General features: G+C 40.2%; 1 protein-coding gene across 1 annotated transcript in view; it reads right to left on the bottom strand.

Moving 5' to 3' along the window:
- Actr10 (actin related protein 10) overlaps positions 1 to 12,612 on the bottom strand; it is a 37,599-nt gene extending 24,987 nt beyond the window's left edge. The window contains exons 1-3 of the mRNA XM_004871100.4: positions 12,280 to 12,612; positions 8,977 to 9,049; positions 456 to 538 (exon numbers count right to left, since the gene is read on the bottom strand). Of these exons, the coding sequence (XP_004871157.1) occupies positions 456 to 538; positions 8,977 to 9,049; positions 12,280 to 12,356 (233 nt within the window). The 5' untranslated portion in view covers positions 12,357 to 12,612. The remainder of the gene's footprint in view (positions 1 to 455; positions 539 to 8,976; positions 9,050 to 12,279) is intronic.
- Between the last annotated feature and the right edge of the window lie 3,815 nt (positions 12,613 to 16,427).

The raw sequence follows: 16,427 nt of genomic DNA, 5'->3' as shown, positions 1-16,427 counted from the left end.
AGAAATACTCCACAGATGTTGTTCTTCAGTGTGCCTTATAAAGTATTCTTAAGACACTTTTCTGGATCCCCACCTTTAGATAAAGAACTCTTTCTTAAAATTGCACTTTTTGGTGCTGGAGTCAAACATAAGGCCTTGCCCATGCTAGGTAGGTGTTCTACCATTGAGCCCAGTGATCCTTCTCAATGGCTGCATGATGTTTCCCTCTATAGATGTAAATAATTTACTTAACAATTCCCTTTATTAATAAACCTTTGTTTTCATTTTATAATGCTTGCTAGTTTTTTAGTCTTCAAATATATTTTTGAAAAGGTTCAAAATAAGCAAATAAAAATGGCAATGGAAGTCAATTTTTTCCCCACATCATTTGTAATCTGAGAATCAATATAACTGCCATTAGGAAACTGATTACAAAAGCTAGAACAAAACCCCAAACAAACAGAAGTGCATCTTACCTGAAATACAGTATGTGGATGAATTCCTTTAGGTAAGAATATAGCTCTTCTGTATTGATATTATACTGAACAACCTTGACAGGCTATAAAAAATGAAAACGATTAATTTACATAATCTCAAAACTGAAATTTATGTATTTTATTAATATATTTTCTCATAATAAAAGCAATCTGTACTAAGAATACATACAAAAATTAAAAATAGATCAATCTCTTAGGAATCCTTAAAAACTTACAATGTCCAAAAAACAGCATATTTTGGTTTGTAATAGTGGAAGTGTATGTCTGTAAGTAAGGAGCTGTGCTCATACGCAGTTTTCATCTATCTGGCTTATCAACTGGACATAACATGATAAATATTAGCACTGATTAAAAAGCATCGAAGGCTTCTTCAATATTCCAAGATAGCCTCAGTTTTTGGGAAACACTCCCAGAGCACAAATACCACTTATTCCTTCCTGCCGGACTTTAAGCTGCATGGAGGGAGGGACACAGTGGGCCACTCATGAACATGCAGCACAAATGAGAACAGACACCATCAGTACTGACACAACAAGCACAAGCAGTGCCAAACCACTGGGTTGTGCCAACACTAGCACCTGGGGAGAGTTTGCTTAGCTCCTCAGAAAGCTCCACAGGCTCGGGTGTGTCACCTACAGACCTCTCTTCATTTACTTTCTTTTGGTAGTATTAGAGATTAAAGCCAGGGCCCTGTGCTTGCCAGCTAAGTGCTCTACCATTGAGCTACATCTCCATCCCCTAAAAAACTTTTATTTGAGATAGGGTCTTGCTTAATTACCTAGTCCGGTCTCAAACTTGTGATCTTCTTTCCTCAGCCAACCAAGAGGCTAGGATTACAGGAGGGTATCTCTGCTCCCAACTATGTTTACTCTTTTAAAGGAAAGACCATCAGCATGGCTGATTTTCTGTGGCTTAGAGGTTTCAAACATGTAGAGCTGAATATTTATCTGTCTTTTCAAAATAATAACAACCCAAAGCACTAAGAACAATGTGAATGAGAACATAAAGCTCTCACCCTAGTAAACAATCTAGTAACATCATAATCCCAATTGTAATAATGCAAAAAAAATTCATAGACAGGAATGTCCATCACATTTTGAACATCATGGTACAATTATCTGCTGTTTCTAGTTTGTCCAAGGATTTGCAGAAAAATTCGAAATAGATAAAATGATCCCATAATCAAGTAGAATTAAAACATTTCTGATGCATTACAATGCCAAATATAAATAGATACACTAGTGCAGAGTAGGAGGCTTCTGGGCCAACCTGCCAATGCTCCCAGCACAGAGGAGGCTTCTGGGTTGACATGCTACAGATCCCAGTACAGAGGAGGCTTCTGGGTCAATGTGCTACAGCTCCCAGGGCAGAGGAGGTGAGGTGCACAGGCCCAAGCAGCAACCCCCTCAACCTGAGCCCCCCCCCCCCCGCCGCCTGTGGAAACGAGAAGACACGTAAACAAGCCTCAGAACCAGACTTCCAGATCACTTACAGCAACCCCAAAGGGAAACAAGATGGAACACTCTGATACTCAACCACCTGGACTCCCTGAACTGACAACCAAAGGGGATTTGGAAAAAATGAAATCAGAAATCATTTCTAACATAATAGCAGAGATTGTGCCCACAGTGCAAGATTAATAAACCTAAAAAGGACACAGATTAAAAAAAATGGAGGAGCTGATGAACATGATGAAATCCCACATAGGAAACAAATGGAATCCATAAAACAGATGCAAACAGATTTCCAGATTAAAAACTCCATTGAAAGTCTATACAACAGAATGAGCCAACGTGAGGACAGAATTTCAGATATAAAAGATAAGACTGCAATTAGTGACCAGGAAAAGAAAAATTGCTTTAAAATTGTAAGGGACCATGAGAAATCAAACCAGCAGCTGCTAGACGATGCAAAGAAGAATATCATAAGACTGACTGGAGTCAAGGAAGAAACACGAGAGAGTGCAGATGACATAAAAAACTGTTCACAGAAGTGATGGTAGAAAACTTCCCAAGCAGGGGGAAAGAACTTGACATACAGATAAGTGAGGCATATAGGACTCCAACTAGCCTTGATCAAAAAACATCTACACAGGGGCCAGGGATTTAGCTCAGTGGTTCCGGTGCCTGCCTCGCAAGCGCAAGGTCCCGAGTTTGATCCCCGATAACAACAACAAAAAAAACCCCACAAAAAAAAATCTACACATAGGCATATAATTGTTAAGATTCCAGAAACCCAACAGAAGAACAAAGTTCTACAAGCAGTTAGAGAAAAGAAACAAATCACATTCAAAGGAAAGCCCATCAGAATCACAGCAGACTTCTCAACACAAATCCTCAAGGCAAAAAGAGCTTGTAGTGAAGTATTGCATGCCCTAAAGGAAAACAACCTCCAACCCAGACTGATGTACCCTGCAAAACTATCTTTCAAAATTGATGGACAAATAAGATACTTTCATGACGAAAAGCATCTTAGGAACTTCATGAATAAGAAACCAGCACTCCAAAAAATTTGACAATATCCTAGGAAAAGACGAGGAACACGACCCCAGGAAGTCCAGCAGCATGAATCCACTGGGCGCAACAAGAAATTAAACGCAAAGGGGGAGAATCCAACAAAAAGAATAAGTCATGACAATGATAAGTCAATAGGTATGAGTTATAACCATCAATGTTAATGGTTTCAATTCACCAAACAAATAGACTGGCAGAATGGGTCAAGAAGCAAGATCCAACAATATGCTGCATACAAGAAAAACACTTCATTCAAAAAGAAACTCATAGACTGAAAGTTAAAGGGTGGAAAAAATACTCCATGTGATAGGAACCCCCCAAAAAGCAGGAGTAGCTATCCTCTTTGCAGATCAAGTGGATTTCAAACCAACACTGATGAGAGAGACAAAGAAGGACACTACATCCTTGGAAAGGGAACAATCCAACAGGAAGAGAAGACAAATATCTATGCACCAAACACTAGTGTGCCCAACTATATAAAACAAATACTAACGGACATAAAAGTCATATATGCACTAATACAATCGCAGTGGGGGACCTCAGCACCCCACTGTCACAAATAGATAGATCAACTAAACAAAAAACAAGCAACGAAATACTAGAACTCAACCTCTTGAGAAAATGAACTTAACAGATATTTACAGAGTATTCCACCCCACAAAATCAGAACACACATTCTTTTCAGCTGCACACAGGTCATTCTCTGAAATAGACCACATACTCACAGAACATGTTTAAGTAAGTGGAAAAGAACTGAAGTTAGGGGCCGGAGATTTGGCTCAGTGGCACCACGCCTGCCTTGCAAGCGCAAAGTCCTGAGTTTGATCCTTGGTACCGCAAAAAAAAAAAATTGAAGTTATCTCCTGTATATTATCAGACCATAGTGTGATGAAATTGGAGATCAACAGTAAAAGAAACTACAAAAATTTCATAAACACATGGAAACTGAACAACACACTTCTGAATAACCAATGGGTCACAGAGGAAATTAAAGAAGAAATCAGTTCCTACACTTAAATGACAACAATACAACATACTGGAATTTATGGTACACAATAATAGCAGTCTTATGAGGGAAATTCATAGCAGTGAATACACATATTAGGAAAACAGAACGAGCCCAATTAAACAACCTGATGCTGAACCTCAAGCTTCTAGAAAAAGAAGAGCAGGACAACCCCAAAGCTCATACAAGGGAGGAAATTATAAAGATCAGAGGAGAAATCAATGCAATGGAGACTAAGAGAATGATACAAAAAACAATCAATGAACCCAAGGGTTGGTTCTTCAAAAGAATAAACAAAATTGACAAACCCTTAGCCAACCTTATCAGAAAAAGAAAAGAAAAGGCCCAAATTCATGCAATTAGGAATGAAAAGGATGAAATTACAACGGACCCAGCAGAAATCCAGAGGATCATCAATACCTACTTTAAGAACCTATAAGCCAATAAGATGGAAAACATGGAAGAAATGGACAGATTCCTAGATACATATGAATTACCAAAGTTGAACGAAGAAGACGTAAAACTTCTAAATGACCCCATATCAATCAGTGAAATTGAAAACATAATGAAAAACTTACCAACTAAGAAAAGCCCAAGTCCTGATGGCTTCACTGCTGAATTCTATAAGATATTTAGAGAGAAACTACTGCCACTACTGTTTAAACTCTTCAATGAAATTGAAAGGGAAGCAGTACTCCTGAATTCATTCCTGGAAGCAAGCATCACCTCGATCCCCAAAACAGAGAAAGACCCAACGGAAAAAGAGAACCAACCATAGCCCAATCTCACTAACGAACATAGATACAAAAATCCTTAATAAGATACTGGCAAATAGAATGCAGAAGATCATACACCCTGACCAAGTGGGATTTATACCAGGGATGGTTCAACATATGCAAATCAATCAACGTAATACACTATATCAATAGAGCCAAGGACAAAAACCATAGGATCATCTCAGAAAAGCAGAAAAGGATTTGACAAAATTCAACACAACTTTATGATAAAAACCCTACAAAAATTGGAATAGATGGTCTCTACCTCAATCTGATAAAAGCCATCTATGAAAAACCAACAGTCAATATCATACTAAATGATCAAAAACTGAAATCCTTCACACTAAAATCAGGAACAAGACAAAGATGTCCACTGTCACCACTCCTGTTCAATACAGTTGTGGAAACATTAGCCACGACAATTAGATAAGAGAAAGAAATATAAGGAATAAAGATAGGAAATGAAGTCAAATTGTCATTATTGGCAGATGACATGATACTCTATATAGAAGACCCTAAGAACTCCACCAAAAGTCTTCTAGACTTAATAACCAAATTCAGTCAAGTAGCTGGATACAAGGTCAACACACAAAAATCAATAGCTTTCCTCTACATGAACAAGAGACTCACTGAGAGAGAAATAGGGCAAACAATTCCTTTCACAATAGCATCCAAAAAACTGAAATACCTAGGAATCAACCTAATAAAAGAAATCAAAGACCTCTTGTCTGAAAACTACAGAACTCTGAAAAGAGATTGAAGATGATATAAGAAAATGGACAGACATCCCCTGCTCCTGGGTAGGAAGGATCAACATAGTGAACATGGCCATACTTCCAAAACTGCTATATAGATTCAATGCAATCCCAATTGAAATCCCAGCAGCATACTTCATGGACCTTGAGAAAACAATACAAAAACTCATTTGGAACAAGAAGAGACCCAGAATAGCAAAAGTAATTCTAGGTAACAGAGACATGGCAGAGTATTACAAACCCCAAGTTGAAACTATACTACAAAGCTACTGTGATTAAAAACAGCATAGTACTGGCAAAGAAACAGACCTGAGGACCAGTGGAACAGATTAGAAGATGCAGAAACAACTCCAGACACACTCAGCCATCTCATCTTCGATAAAGGAGCCAAACACCCTCACTGGAGGAAAGATAGCCTCTTTAATAAATGGTGCTGGAAAAATTGGGTTTCAACTTGCCAAAGATTAAAACCAGACTTATATCTCTCACCATGCACTAAACTAAAGTCAAAATGGATTAAAGATTTAAATATTTAAACAGAAACACCAAACCAGCTGGAATAGTGTTTAGGAAGAACTCTTGAAGACATCGGTGTAGGAAAAGATTTTATGAAAACCTCAGCTGCCTGTGAACTAGCACAATCAACAAGTGGGATCTCTTCTTATTCAAAAGCTTCTGCACATGGGGCTGGGGATTTAGCTCAGTGGTTCCACCGACTGCTGTGCAAGCGGAAGGACCCAAGTTTGATCCCTGGTACCCGAGTTCGATCCCCAGTTCCAAAAAAAAAAACCACACAGAAAAGCTTCTGCACAGCAAGAGAAACCACCAGCAGTGTGAAGAGACAACTCACACTGTGGGAAAAAAGTTTCACCTGCTGTCCCTCAAAGGTCTACTATCTCGAATTGATAAAGAACTTTAAAAAATCAGACCTCCCAGATTTAAAGACCCAATACAAAAATGGGCATCCGAAATGAACAAACATTTCTCACACAAAGAAGCAGAAATAGCAAATTAACAGGTGAAAAAATGTTCAACATCACTTGTCATTTGAGAGATGCAAATGAAAACAACACTGAGATTCCACCCCATCCCAGAAAGAATAGCTGCTATCATGAAATCAACCAATAACTAATGCTGGCGGGGCTGTGGGGAAAGAGGAACCCTGCTCCACTGCTGGTGGGAGTGTAAACTGGTGCAACCACTGTGGAAATCAGTATGGAGATACCTCAAAGAACTAGGACTGGAAGTCCCATTTGACCCAGCTATTCCCCTGCTGGGTATCTTCCCCAAAGAATTAAAAGAATCATACCACAGTGACATATCCACACCAATGTTCACAGCAGCACAGTTTGTACAATACCTAAAAGTTGGAAACTATGCAAATGCCCACCAACTGGAGACTGGATAAAGAAAATGTGGGTTTTTAAAAAATGGAGTACTACTCAGCCATAAAAATGAGAAATTACAGACATTTATTGCTAAATGGATGCACATTGAGGCGATACTCTTAAGTGAAGTAAACAGGACACACATGTGTAAATACTGAATAGTTTCTCTAGTGTGAGAAACTGAAAGTGTAAATAAGGATTAAAAGGTATAGTAGATAATGTGAAATAGGAAGAAAAGGGGCAAAGGGGAAGGGGCAGTGGGAGGGGTAGGGGAAAGGAAAGAAGGGAATGGAATTAATATGAAAAAATGAAAAAATGGAAACAAAGACTTTATAAGTAGGGAGGGATGGAGGGGTTGGAGGGCAGGGGAAGGGGAAAAAATAAGAACTAAGGGAGATTATGTAGAGGTGCAAATTTCCAATGATGAATGTCATTATATTGTACACCTAAAATGTACCAATAAAATAAAAATAAATAAATAAATAAATCCATATACTAGTCCATTCTGTTACAACTTATGTTTTTATAAAATCAAATATGCTCTATGGGATTGCTGAGTAAGGGAATAATGTGTATGTTAAAGTTTAAATTTATACTAGGGAAGAGAAGCTAAAATTATGATAGGATTATAACCTTCATTAAGAATAAGTCATTGAGCGAGGCATGGTGACATACACCTGTAATCCCAGCACTTGGGAGGATGAGGCAGAAGGATATCTGAGAGTTCCAGGCCTGCCTGGGCTACACTGTGAGTTCAAGACCAAACTGAACTATATGGTAACTCTGTCTCAAAACAAAAACAAAAACAAAAATACCCAAAGCATTGCCTAGGCAGTCATACAGGCATAGTATTTACCACTGGGCATCCACTTAAGAAGAGTGAAATAGTCCCTTCAGCGGGGGCTTTCTTTCCAGCGCGGACCCCTTCATACCACTGGGCTAGGTCTTGTAGTCCCCACTGAACAACAGCTCCCCGAGCTCAGACTTGCCTCTATCCACATGGTCTTGGCACCTTCTATCCAACACTTTCCATCCATTATTTTATTTTGTTTTAATATCTATTGAGATAGCCTCCAAATATGTACAGCTAGCTGGCAGCCACAGCTATTCAAAATTTCCCACAAGGTAAATTATCATTTTTGTTAGGGTTCTGTTTACAAAGTTACACAGATTTTGCATATGGTCTACCCCGACCTCATTTTCCCAAGCTTGTTTTGTTAAAAGTACACAACTTTGCAAAACACAGGTTTATTTTAGGTACACAACATTATGTGAATTTTACGGTATATCAAACTATTCTGGGCCGGGGATTTCGCTCAGTGGTTTCGCTGCCTGCTGTGCAGGCACAAGGACTCAAGTTCCATCCCCGGTATCAAAAAAAAAACTAGACTATTGTATTAGTCCACAATTCCTAATCTGCCAAACTAGCTTTGGCAAGACACAACCCTAACAAATGTTTGTTTCTCAAGATTCTTTGGGTTTTACAAGTACAGGAAAGGACCTAAAGTCTTTGAATAAGATGAGAATAATACTGTTCAATAAGTACGACACAGTGCTTATGAAAGTATTTCACTAAGGTTGAATAAAACTTTCTCTTGGGATGACATGATTCCATTTATATAAAATGTACAGAAAAGGCAAATCAATAGAAAGAGCACATTATCAGTAGACTAGGAATGGGAATTGATTAACTATGAAGAGGCATCAGAGAACTTTCTGGGGTGATGAAAACACTCTCAGATGCATTGTGGGGAGAGTTGTACATGATCAAGTTAGGGTATACAAAATTAGACCTCGATCAAGTTGATTTTAAAAACCCTTTCTTGGGAATATATCTATAAGTTATGTGATCAGCACGGCTTGTATCAGTTTTATTTGAGGTTTGTAGTTTTAAATATTTTAGGGGCTGAGGGTGTAGCTCAGTGGTACAGCACTTGCCTGGCATGTAGGAAGTCCTGGGTTTGAGCCCCAGCACCATAAACGAACAGAAAACAAAAGCAAATAAAAATGCTTATTTTTGCCAAATTAGCCATTCATTTTGCTATTTTGTCAAAGAAAATACCTTAGGCAATCCAGCTTTTTTTATCACACTAGGAATTATACATCTCGGACCTGTTTCTCCAGCAAATCCACATCTGCAAATAAAAGGACAATTAAAACACTCAGTAACATTCTTTCTGAATATCTGTCACAGAAGCAAATGGTTTTGTATTTGTTTCAAAATAATGGCCATAGGAACATAAGAAAGTAATCAAACTAAGCAAATAAAAAAACTCAACTAAGACCATCTATTAATTACATACTAAAGGAAAAAATCAAATTATCTCAAATTTGATACTGAAATAACCACTGTATCATTTTATGGCAGCATTTACTTTTCCCCCAACTTTATTTAATTTAAATTTATTTATTTATTTTTGAGGCAGGGTCTCACTATGTAGTTCAGGCTGGCCTTGAATTCAGTATGTGGCCCAGGCTGGCCTCCAACTTGCTGTGATCCTCCTGCCTCAGCCTCCCCAGTGCTAAGATTACAGGTATGAGGCATCACACCCAGCTCATCTTATATTTTAGCTGAATTTTAGGCAAGACATTTCTGCAAACCTGCTGCACTGTTATATTATTCATATACTATCTAGTCATGTATCACTTAAGGGGGATATGTTCTGAGAAAAGTGATAGGTGATTTAGTCACTGAACAACATCGAAGCAGAATTATACAAACCAAAATAGTGCAGCCTGCAGCACAGCCAGGCTATATGGTACGGCCTACTGCTCCTAGGCTACAAACCTGCATGGGATGTTTCTGTACTGAATACTCTAGGCCAGTGGTGGTGAACCTATGGCAAGCGTGATGCAGTGGGGCACAGAGCCCTCTCTGTCAGAATGTGACCAAGTTGCCCCAAGCAGCCAAGCACCGGATAACAGTTGTTTTTTCTAAACTAAAACTTCAGTATTCAAGATTGACTGCAGCAAGAAATAAGTGAGTTTTGGGTTGCAGTTTGGGCATTCAGTCTCTAAAAGGTTCACCATCACTGCTCGAGGCAACTTTATCACAATGGTATTTGTGTCTAAATGTATCTAAACATCGAAAGTCAACGATAAATGTGAACTATACTCAGGTACTGCCTACCAACATTTGGTAGTGAAGACCACATACATGACATGATGTTGTACATGTGGTCTGTCATTAAAACATCATTATACAAGGCATGATTACAATTTACATCAGCCACCTGATTCCATCATTCTAATACTATTACCTTCCTATTGCTGTTACAATCACATTTGAAACTTGATAAACCCAAGCACATATTAATGTAATTCTCACTGCTAGTGCTTATAAAATTGTGTAATATTTCATCCTCCTATTTATGTTTTTTTGAGACAGGGTCTCCCTATATAATCCAGGCTGGCCTTGAACTAACTAGGTAGCCTAGGTTGGGCTTGAACTAAAGGAGATCCTCCTGCTTCAGCCTCGGACTGCTAAGATTACAGGTGTATACTACAATGCCCAGCTATAGTACATCTTTTTAAAAGCTATTTTTCTTGGGTATTTAGCTATCTATTACCATTTTCATTTCATCACAACGCTAGTTTAGTCGTAGCATCACCTCTTATCCTGTATGGTTTTTGTTCTCCTATACCCAAAAATCTCTCCCCAAATTGTACTATTCTCATCTCCATGTTAACTTGCCTAGTACTCCTTAAATTCCCCGGCACGCAAGCCAACAGGTAGCTTATATTCCTTTTTAAACATCATTTATCATCTTCCTATCTTTTTCAATAGTCGTATCCTTGTGTAGTTGCTTTTTATTTCTTCAATGTGCAGCCAAAATAATTTTTTGAATAGTAATCTCAATGTATTTGTTTTAAAAAAATAAAATCAGAACACATATTGCATAACCCTGAGAAGTCATGGTTCAGAGTTTGGGGCCTCAGTTGTTGGTGGATTTTTCCTTAGAACCTATCGAATAATTGCAGAAACTCCTGCAATTTCACTGACACTGAACATATTCTCCACAATTGTTTTTCTTTTTTTTGTGGAAGATTTGCAAGTAGCCAATCTGAGAGTGTTATTCAGTTCTTGCTGCCGATTGGCTGTTGACCTGTAACCCATCTGGGCAGATACACCTGCATTCTACATCATAACAGGTTGCTGTATCACCTGTAGCTATCTCCAGTGCTCTGTTTTCTTCTTCTTTTCTTTTTTTTTTGGTACTAGGGATCAAACTCGGGTCCTTGTGCTTGAGAGGCAAGCGGCAGAACCACTGAGCCAAATCCCCAGCCCTGTTTTCTTCTTAAAGCCTTAAGATCCTGAACATGTTGCCAAAATGCCCTGCACCTTCTAAGGCTTCGTTAATACCATATTTTATTAAATTAAATGATATAACTGCGGGAGACATAGCATATTTAAGGTTTAAAGTATAAAAATAGGCATTTATAGGCATTTTTCTGACTATATCTGAAATTTGCAGTTTTTCACAATTTGTGGGTGTTCTAGGAATGTAACCCCGTCGAATTTCGGGGGTCCATTTTAAATTAACAAGGAAGGGCCTTGCATAGAACAACAGGCGAACACCAGGAACTGTAAACTATGTATAATCCAAGTATGTAGCTCCTGAGGTCCAATTTTAGACTACGTACATTCTTTTGACCACTTATTCAATATCTAATACTTACCATATGCTAGGCAGTGTTTAAAGATCGAGCTTTTTCAAATATTTCCATTTCATATACATACATAAATAGATGACGGTAATTGTGCCTGTCATTTTTCTACAATGAAGCCAGGACTAACTTAAGTTAGGGTCCAAGGACACAATGATGATCCCCCAGCCCCCTCAAATTGTGCTAATGTTTTGAGGTTTGTGCATTCGCGATTTTGATCTAGCTGACATCTCTGCCATCCAAACGAGTGAGAATCACTAAAAACGTATAATCTAAGTTTAGAGAAGGTAGGAAAGGATTTCGTCTCATTCAGTTTCACCTCTTTGTGGAAAAGTCTCCCTAACTTGATTTTCTACTCCTGATGGTCAACCAATCTATCTTGAACATATCTGTATTTCCAGCACAGTCAGAAGCTCCACTCAATAAATATTTCACGACGGAAACCTTTCCCAAGCGTTGCAGTTCGGATGCTGCCTCCCTAAGCGGACGAGAGAAGGGTGGGCGGGATCCGGGTCACCACTGTCGCACGGCACCGAGGAGCCAAGTGTGGCTGGGCTCAGGTGGTCCCCAGGCTGCTTTGGGCGCTCTGGAGTCAGAGCCTCCGCCCCCGCCCGCCCGCCCGCAGATTCGGTCACCCCAAGTGAATAGCGGGGCTGCAGGCGCAGGCGGGAAAGGCAACGCGGCCCGCGGCACTCACTTGGTGAAGGCCTCTCCCAGGTCGATCACGACCGCCGTCTTCTCGCCGCCGCTACCTAGGCCCTCGTAGAGCGGCATGGCGGCCGCTGGAGCCGACCAGCGCGGGGAAGTGCACAAGCCTAGGCCGGCCAGGTGCTAGAGCAGCGGCGAGGGCCTCGCGCGGGGGCGGTGCCAGGCCGGGCTGTCCACGGATGTGCCTCATTCCGCGCCAGGCCAAAATCCTCGAGGTGGGCAAGCTTTGGAGACTAGGGAGCAGGAGACGCAGCCGCTGCCGATCTAGGCGATAGGCCTGGGAGTCGAGGCAGTCAGGCGCGCCAGGCGCCCCGACCGGGGTGGAGCGCACTTCCGGGGTCCTTCCTGCTATGGGTCCCGGAGCGGCGCGTGCGCCTCTGCGGGGTGGGCGCCTAGAGGAGGCGGTGCGGTGTGTTTCGGAGGCGCTAACATGCTAGGTTTTGCCCTCATTTTGGTGTTTACTAGGAGTTGAACTCAGGGTCTTCGCGCTGAGCCTACATCGTCCGCCTTTTATTTATCTTGTTTTGAGGCCGGGTCTCCCTATGTAGTTTAGGCTGTCCTTGAACTCACTACTGTAGCCCAGGCTGGCCTCGAACTCTAGGTACCCTCCCTCCCTCCCTTTAAAAATACTTTTTGAAACAGGATCTCACCAAGTTGTCCAGGCTGAGCGCGAACTTGGGGATCCTCCTGCTTCTGCTTCCTACAGTCTTGGGATTCTATGTGTGCACCACCATGATTGGCTTGGTTCTTGCGCTCTTGCGGCAAAATTGCTAAGCACCTGTTCTGGGCCAGCCGTTTTGTTTGTCACTTAAGCGCAGTAAATACTGAGAATGGGTGCTGTGTTTTATCGAGAATTAATGCTCGGGGATTTTGTACATAGTTCACCAACGCCCCCAACCGAGCCAGGACCGGACCCAGAGACTTGTTGATTTCAAAGCCTGGGCTAATGCTTTCGAGAATAATATGTACAGGCAGCGCTTTACTTAGTAGTCATTCTGCTGAAATTTAAATTCCAAAGAAAGCAGCTGAAGTAGCATCTATGAGGAGCAGCAGTCAGGATGTTTTAGTAGAAGGAGTGTTGTTGCTCCTGTTTCTTCCAGAGCTCAGGAGAATATGTGAAATCTCAACTAGAATACAACAGGACATCTATAATGGCAGTGGATTGTTTACATGTTTAACAGATTTTTGTGAAAAAAAATTTTTTCTGCAAATATCAGCCCCAACTATGTATGGGAAAGAACAGATTGTCAAAGAACAGGATGTACAATGAAAAGAGAGTAGAATCTTGAAAAACACTTTACCTGGTGTGCTGAGTGAATTGTAACCCCCGCCCCCCATTTGTGTCTACCACAAATCTCAGAATATGATTTTATTTGGTTTAGGGGCTGCACTGATGTAATCAAGTTAAAATGACGTCATACAGGATTGAGGTACATCTTACTGTTAGGACTGCTAACTAAAGTTAGTGGGGTAGGTTGCTGCCCTGTTTCTTTTCTCTCTTTTTTTGCCTGGTTTCTGACTGTAATATAACCTGTTTTTACCAGTGTGTCTTTCTTACCTGCTTTAAATCTCTGAGCCTCCTTATAAAGGATAAGCTCTAAGAGTTTATGTACTTCTTTAAAGTCCCTAATACCTCTCATCATCCATTTTCTAATCTACAAACTGTCTTGCTATTTCACAAGATATTTGTGAGGATTGGTGGAAACTATAAACTGCTTTCAAGTGTTATCAGTCATTCAATTAGGGCCCATCTTAACCCAGTATGAACTCATATTAACTTGATTAAGATCCTAATTCCAAATAAGGCTACGTTCTCAGGTTCCTGGTGAAAAACAAGAATTTGGGGGAACAACACTGTTCCACAGAGTACACCAGCAAAATGTGGGTGTTCTCCATGGTTTTGCTCTTGAACCTCTTATTGTACCCCTTCTCTGACAATGTCTTCAGCTCCCATGCACCCAAGAGGATTTGTTGAGTCCTGTTTCCTAGCTGTTTGCTGCATAAAATCCCACTGATTCTTCAGGACAACTTTACGAGTTAAATTATTTTTTTCCATTTTACAAATGGGATGCTGAGGTCAAGAAAAGTAATTATGACCAAGGCTTCTCAGCCGGTAAGTGACACAAGGAATTTGAATCTAAATAGTCTTGTACAATTGTAGATTCTAATCTAAATAGATTCCAGAGCCCAAACTACATCACGTAGTTACAAAGTAGTTATGTCTTAACTCAGATGCTATGTTTTATGATAGAAGTGTATGATCTTAGAACATGAAATGACTTAAGAGGTTGTCAAGTCTAAACTCACCTAATATGAGAATTTCTTGTCCATCTCTGATGATAGTTATCTCTCAAAACCATTCCAGCGATGAACATAGGGCTTATCACTAGTCGAGATCTACAAAACTGAAAATATATTTGCTAATACAATTAGGAGTAAAAATAAAACAACTTGAAAATCATGTAAGGAGGAGAATCATTTTGATGAAATCCAACTCTTCCAGCAGTTTAATGGGTCTGGTTTTAAATCCTAACTCTAGTAACTGTCTGTTTTCAGGAAACTCTGTTAAGTTCTGGGTTTAGTTTCCTCATTGTAAAATGAGGGAGTTGCACAAGCACTAATGTTAACTAGGTTGAACTGAAATCTTCATTCCTTTAGCAACACCTCCCTCCTTCAAGCTAATTGTCCTCCTTGATCATGATTTTCAGGGCATTTATGAACCCATTTACCAATTTCTGGAACCTTTTTTTTTTTTTCCTTTTGGTACCGGGGATCAAACTCGGGTCCTTGTGTTTGTGCAGCAGGCGGCGAAACCACTGAGCTAAATCCTTGGCCCTGGAACCTTTTTTTAATGTGCCTCATGCATTGCATAACACTGAAGATATATCTAAAAAGCACATGGTACTGTAAGGCTCAACTCCCTTGCTTCAGCTACTATGCATTAACACTGTCATGAATTTCTTTTGTGAGTTTACTTTGTTTTTAGGCATACTACATTGTTGGTTCAGATCTCTCTGTCTTGCAAATTAAAACCTAATACATACCCAGATTTGGAGCTTTCTGTAAAGTTTCATCTAGCCAGTTAAGGTCCAGCATTCCAGCATTTCCATATCATTTTTGTTTGTTTGTTTTGGTACTGGGGATCGAACTCAGGTCCTTCCGCTTGCGAGGCAGGCCATGGAACCACTGAGCTAAATCTCCGGCCCTCCATATCATTTTTAAAAACCTAGGTTTTTGGGTTTTTTTTTGGTACCAGGGATCAAACTCGGGACCTTGGGCTTGCGAGGCAGGAGCTGGAACCACTGAGCTAAATCCCCGGCCCCCCAAAAATCTAGATCTGTTTAAGTGAAGAGTCTAGTATTTAATATATCAGTTATAGTGCCACCCACAAGCTTGAGAGGCATGCTTTCAAAGTTTTCATTCTTTCAATAAATACTTACTGAGCACTTAATATGTGCTAGGTCCAAAAATTATAAGAATAGAAAAGGGTGATTTTTCTTTGCACACTACTTTAGAGAGATTGACTTATAAAGTAAAAAATACCACACCGGAATTACATGAGAAGTGGCAATGGAAACAGGAAGGGACCCATTGCCTGCCTAAGGATTAGTTGGGAAAGAGGTGTCCATCTGTTCCTGAAGATACTCTTGGGCATTGGAGGTACAAATATAAAACTATTCACCTACAGGCCTTATAAGTAATTACATGAGGGCAAGCAGACAAACTTTTGAAGCTGTTGACAAAAGCTTATGTTTGGATAAATGTGGTGCTTACTACTATAGGCAAAGACCAAGGAGCAACTCAGTTTTGCCAAGGAAGGTTGGAATGAGAATACATGACAGCCCACTCCCATCTCTGGGTGTTGACAGAAAGGAAGGTTGAGATGATCACCATTGGCCAGTAATTTAATCAATCATGTCTATGTAATAAGTCTCCATAAAAACCCAAAAAGACTGAGTTCATGGAGTTCTCATTGCTGGATAGAAGCTCCAGCACTCAGGACCTGTCCAGATTTTTCCCGAAGTGTCACTTTGGGGACTGAGCCCAGGACCTTGTGCATACTAGACAAGCACTCTACACGGAGCAACATCTCCAGCTCTTTTCAGTTTTTCATATTCTTTTAAGACATGGTCTCCC

The sequence above is a fragment of the Heterocephalus glaber genome, unplaced genomic scaffold (genome assembly GCF_053883595.1).
Source record: "Heterocephalus glaber isolate CG9 unplaced genomic scaffold, H.glaber_assembly_v1.0 deba00001118, whole genome shotgun sequence".
Classification (NCBI taxonomy): Eukaryota; Metazoa; Chordata; class Mammalia; order Rodentia; family Bathyergidae; genus Heterocephalus; species Heterocephalus glaber.
This window is presented reverse-complemented; position numbering and strand designations above follow the sequence as displayed.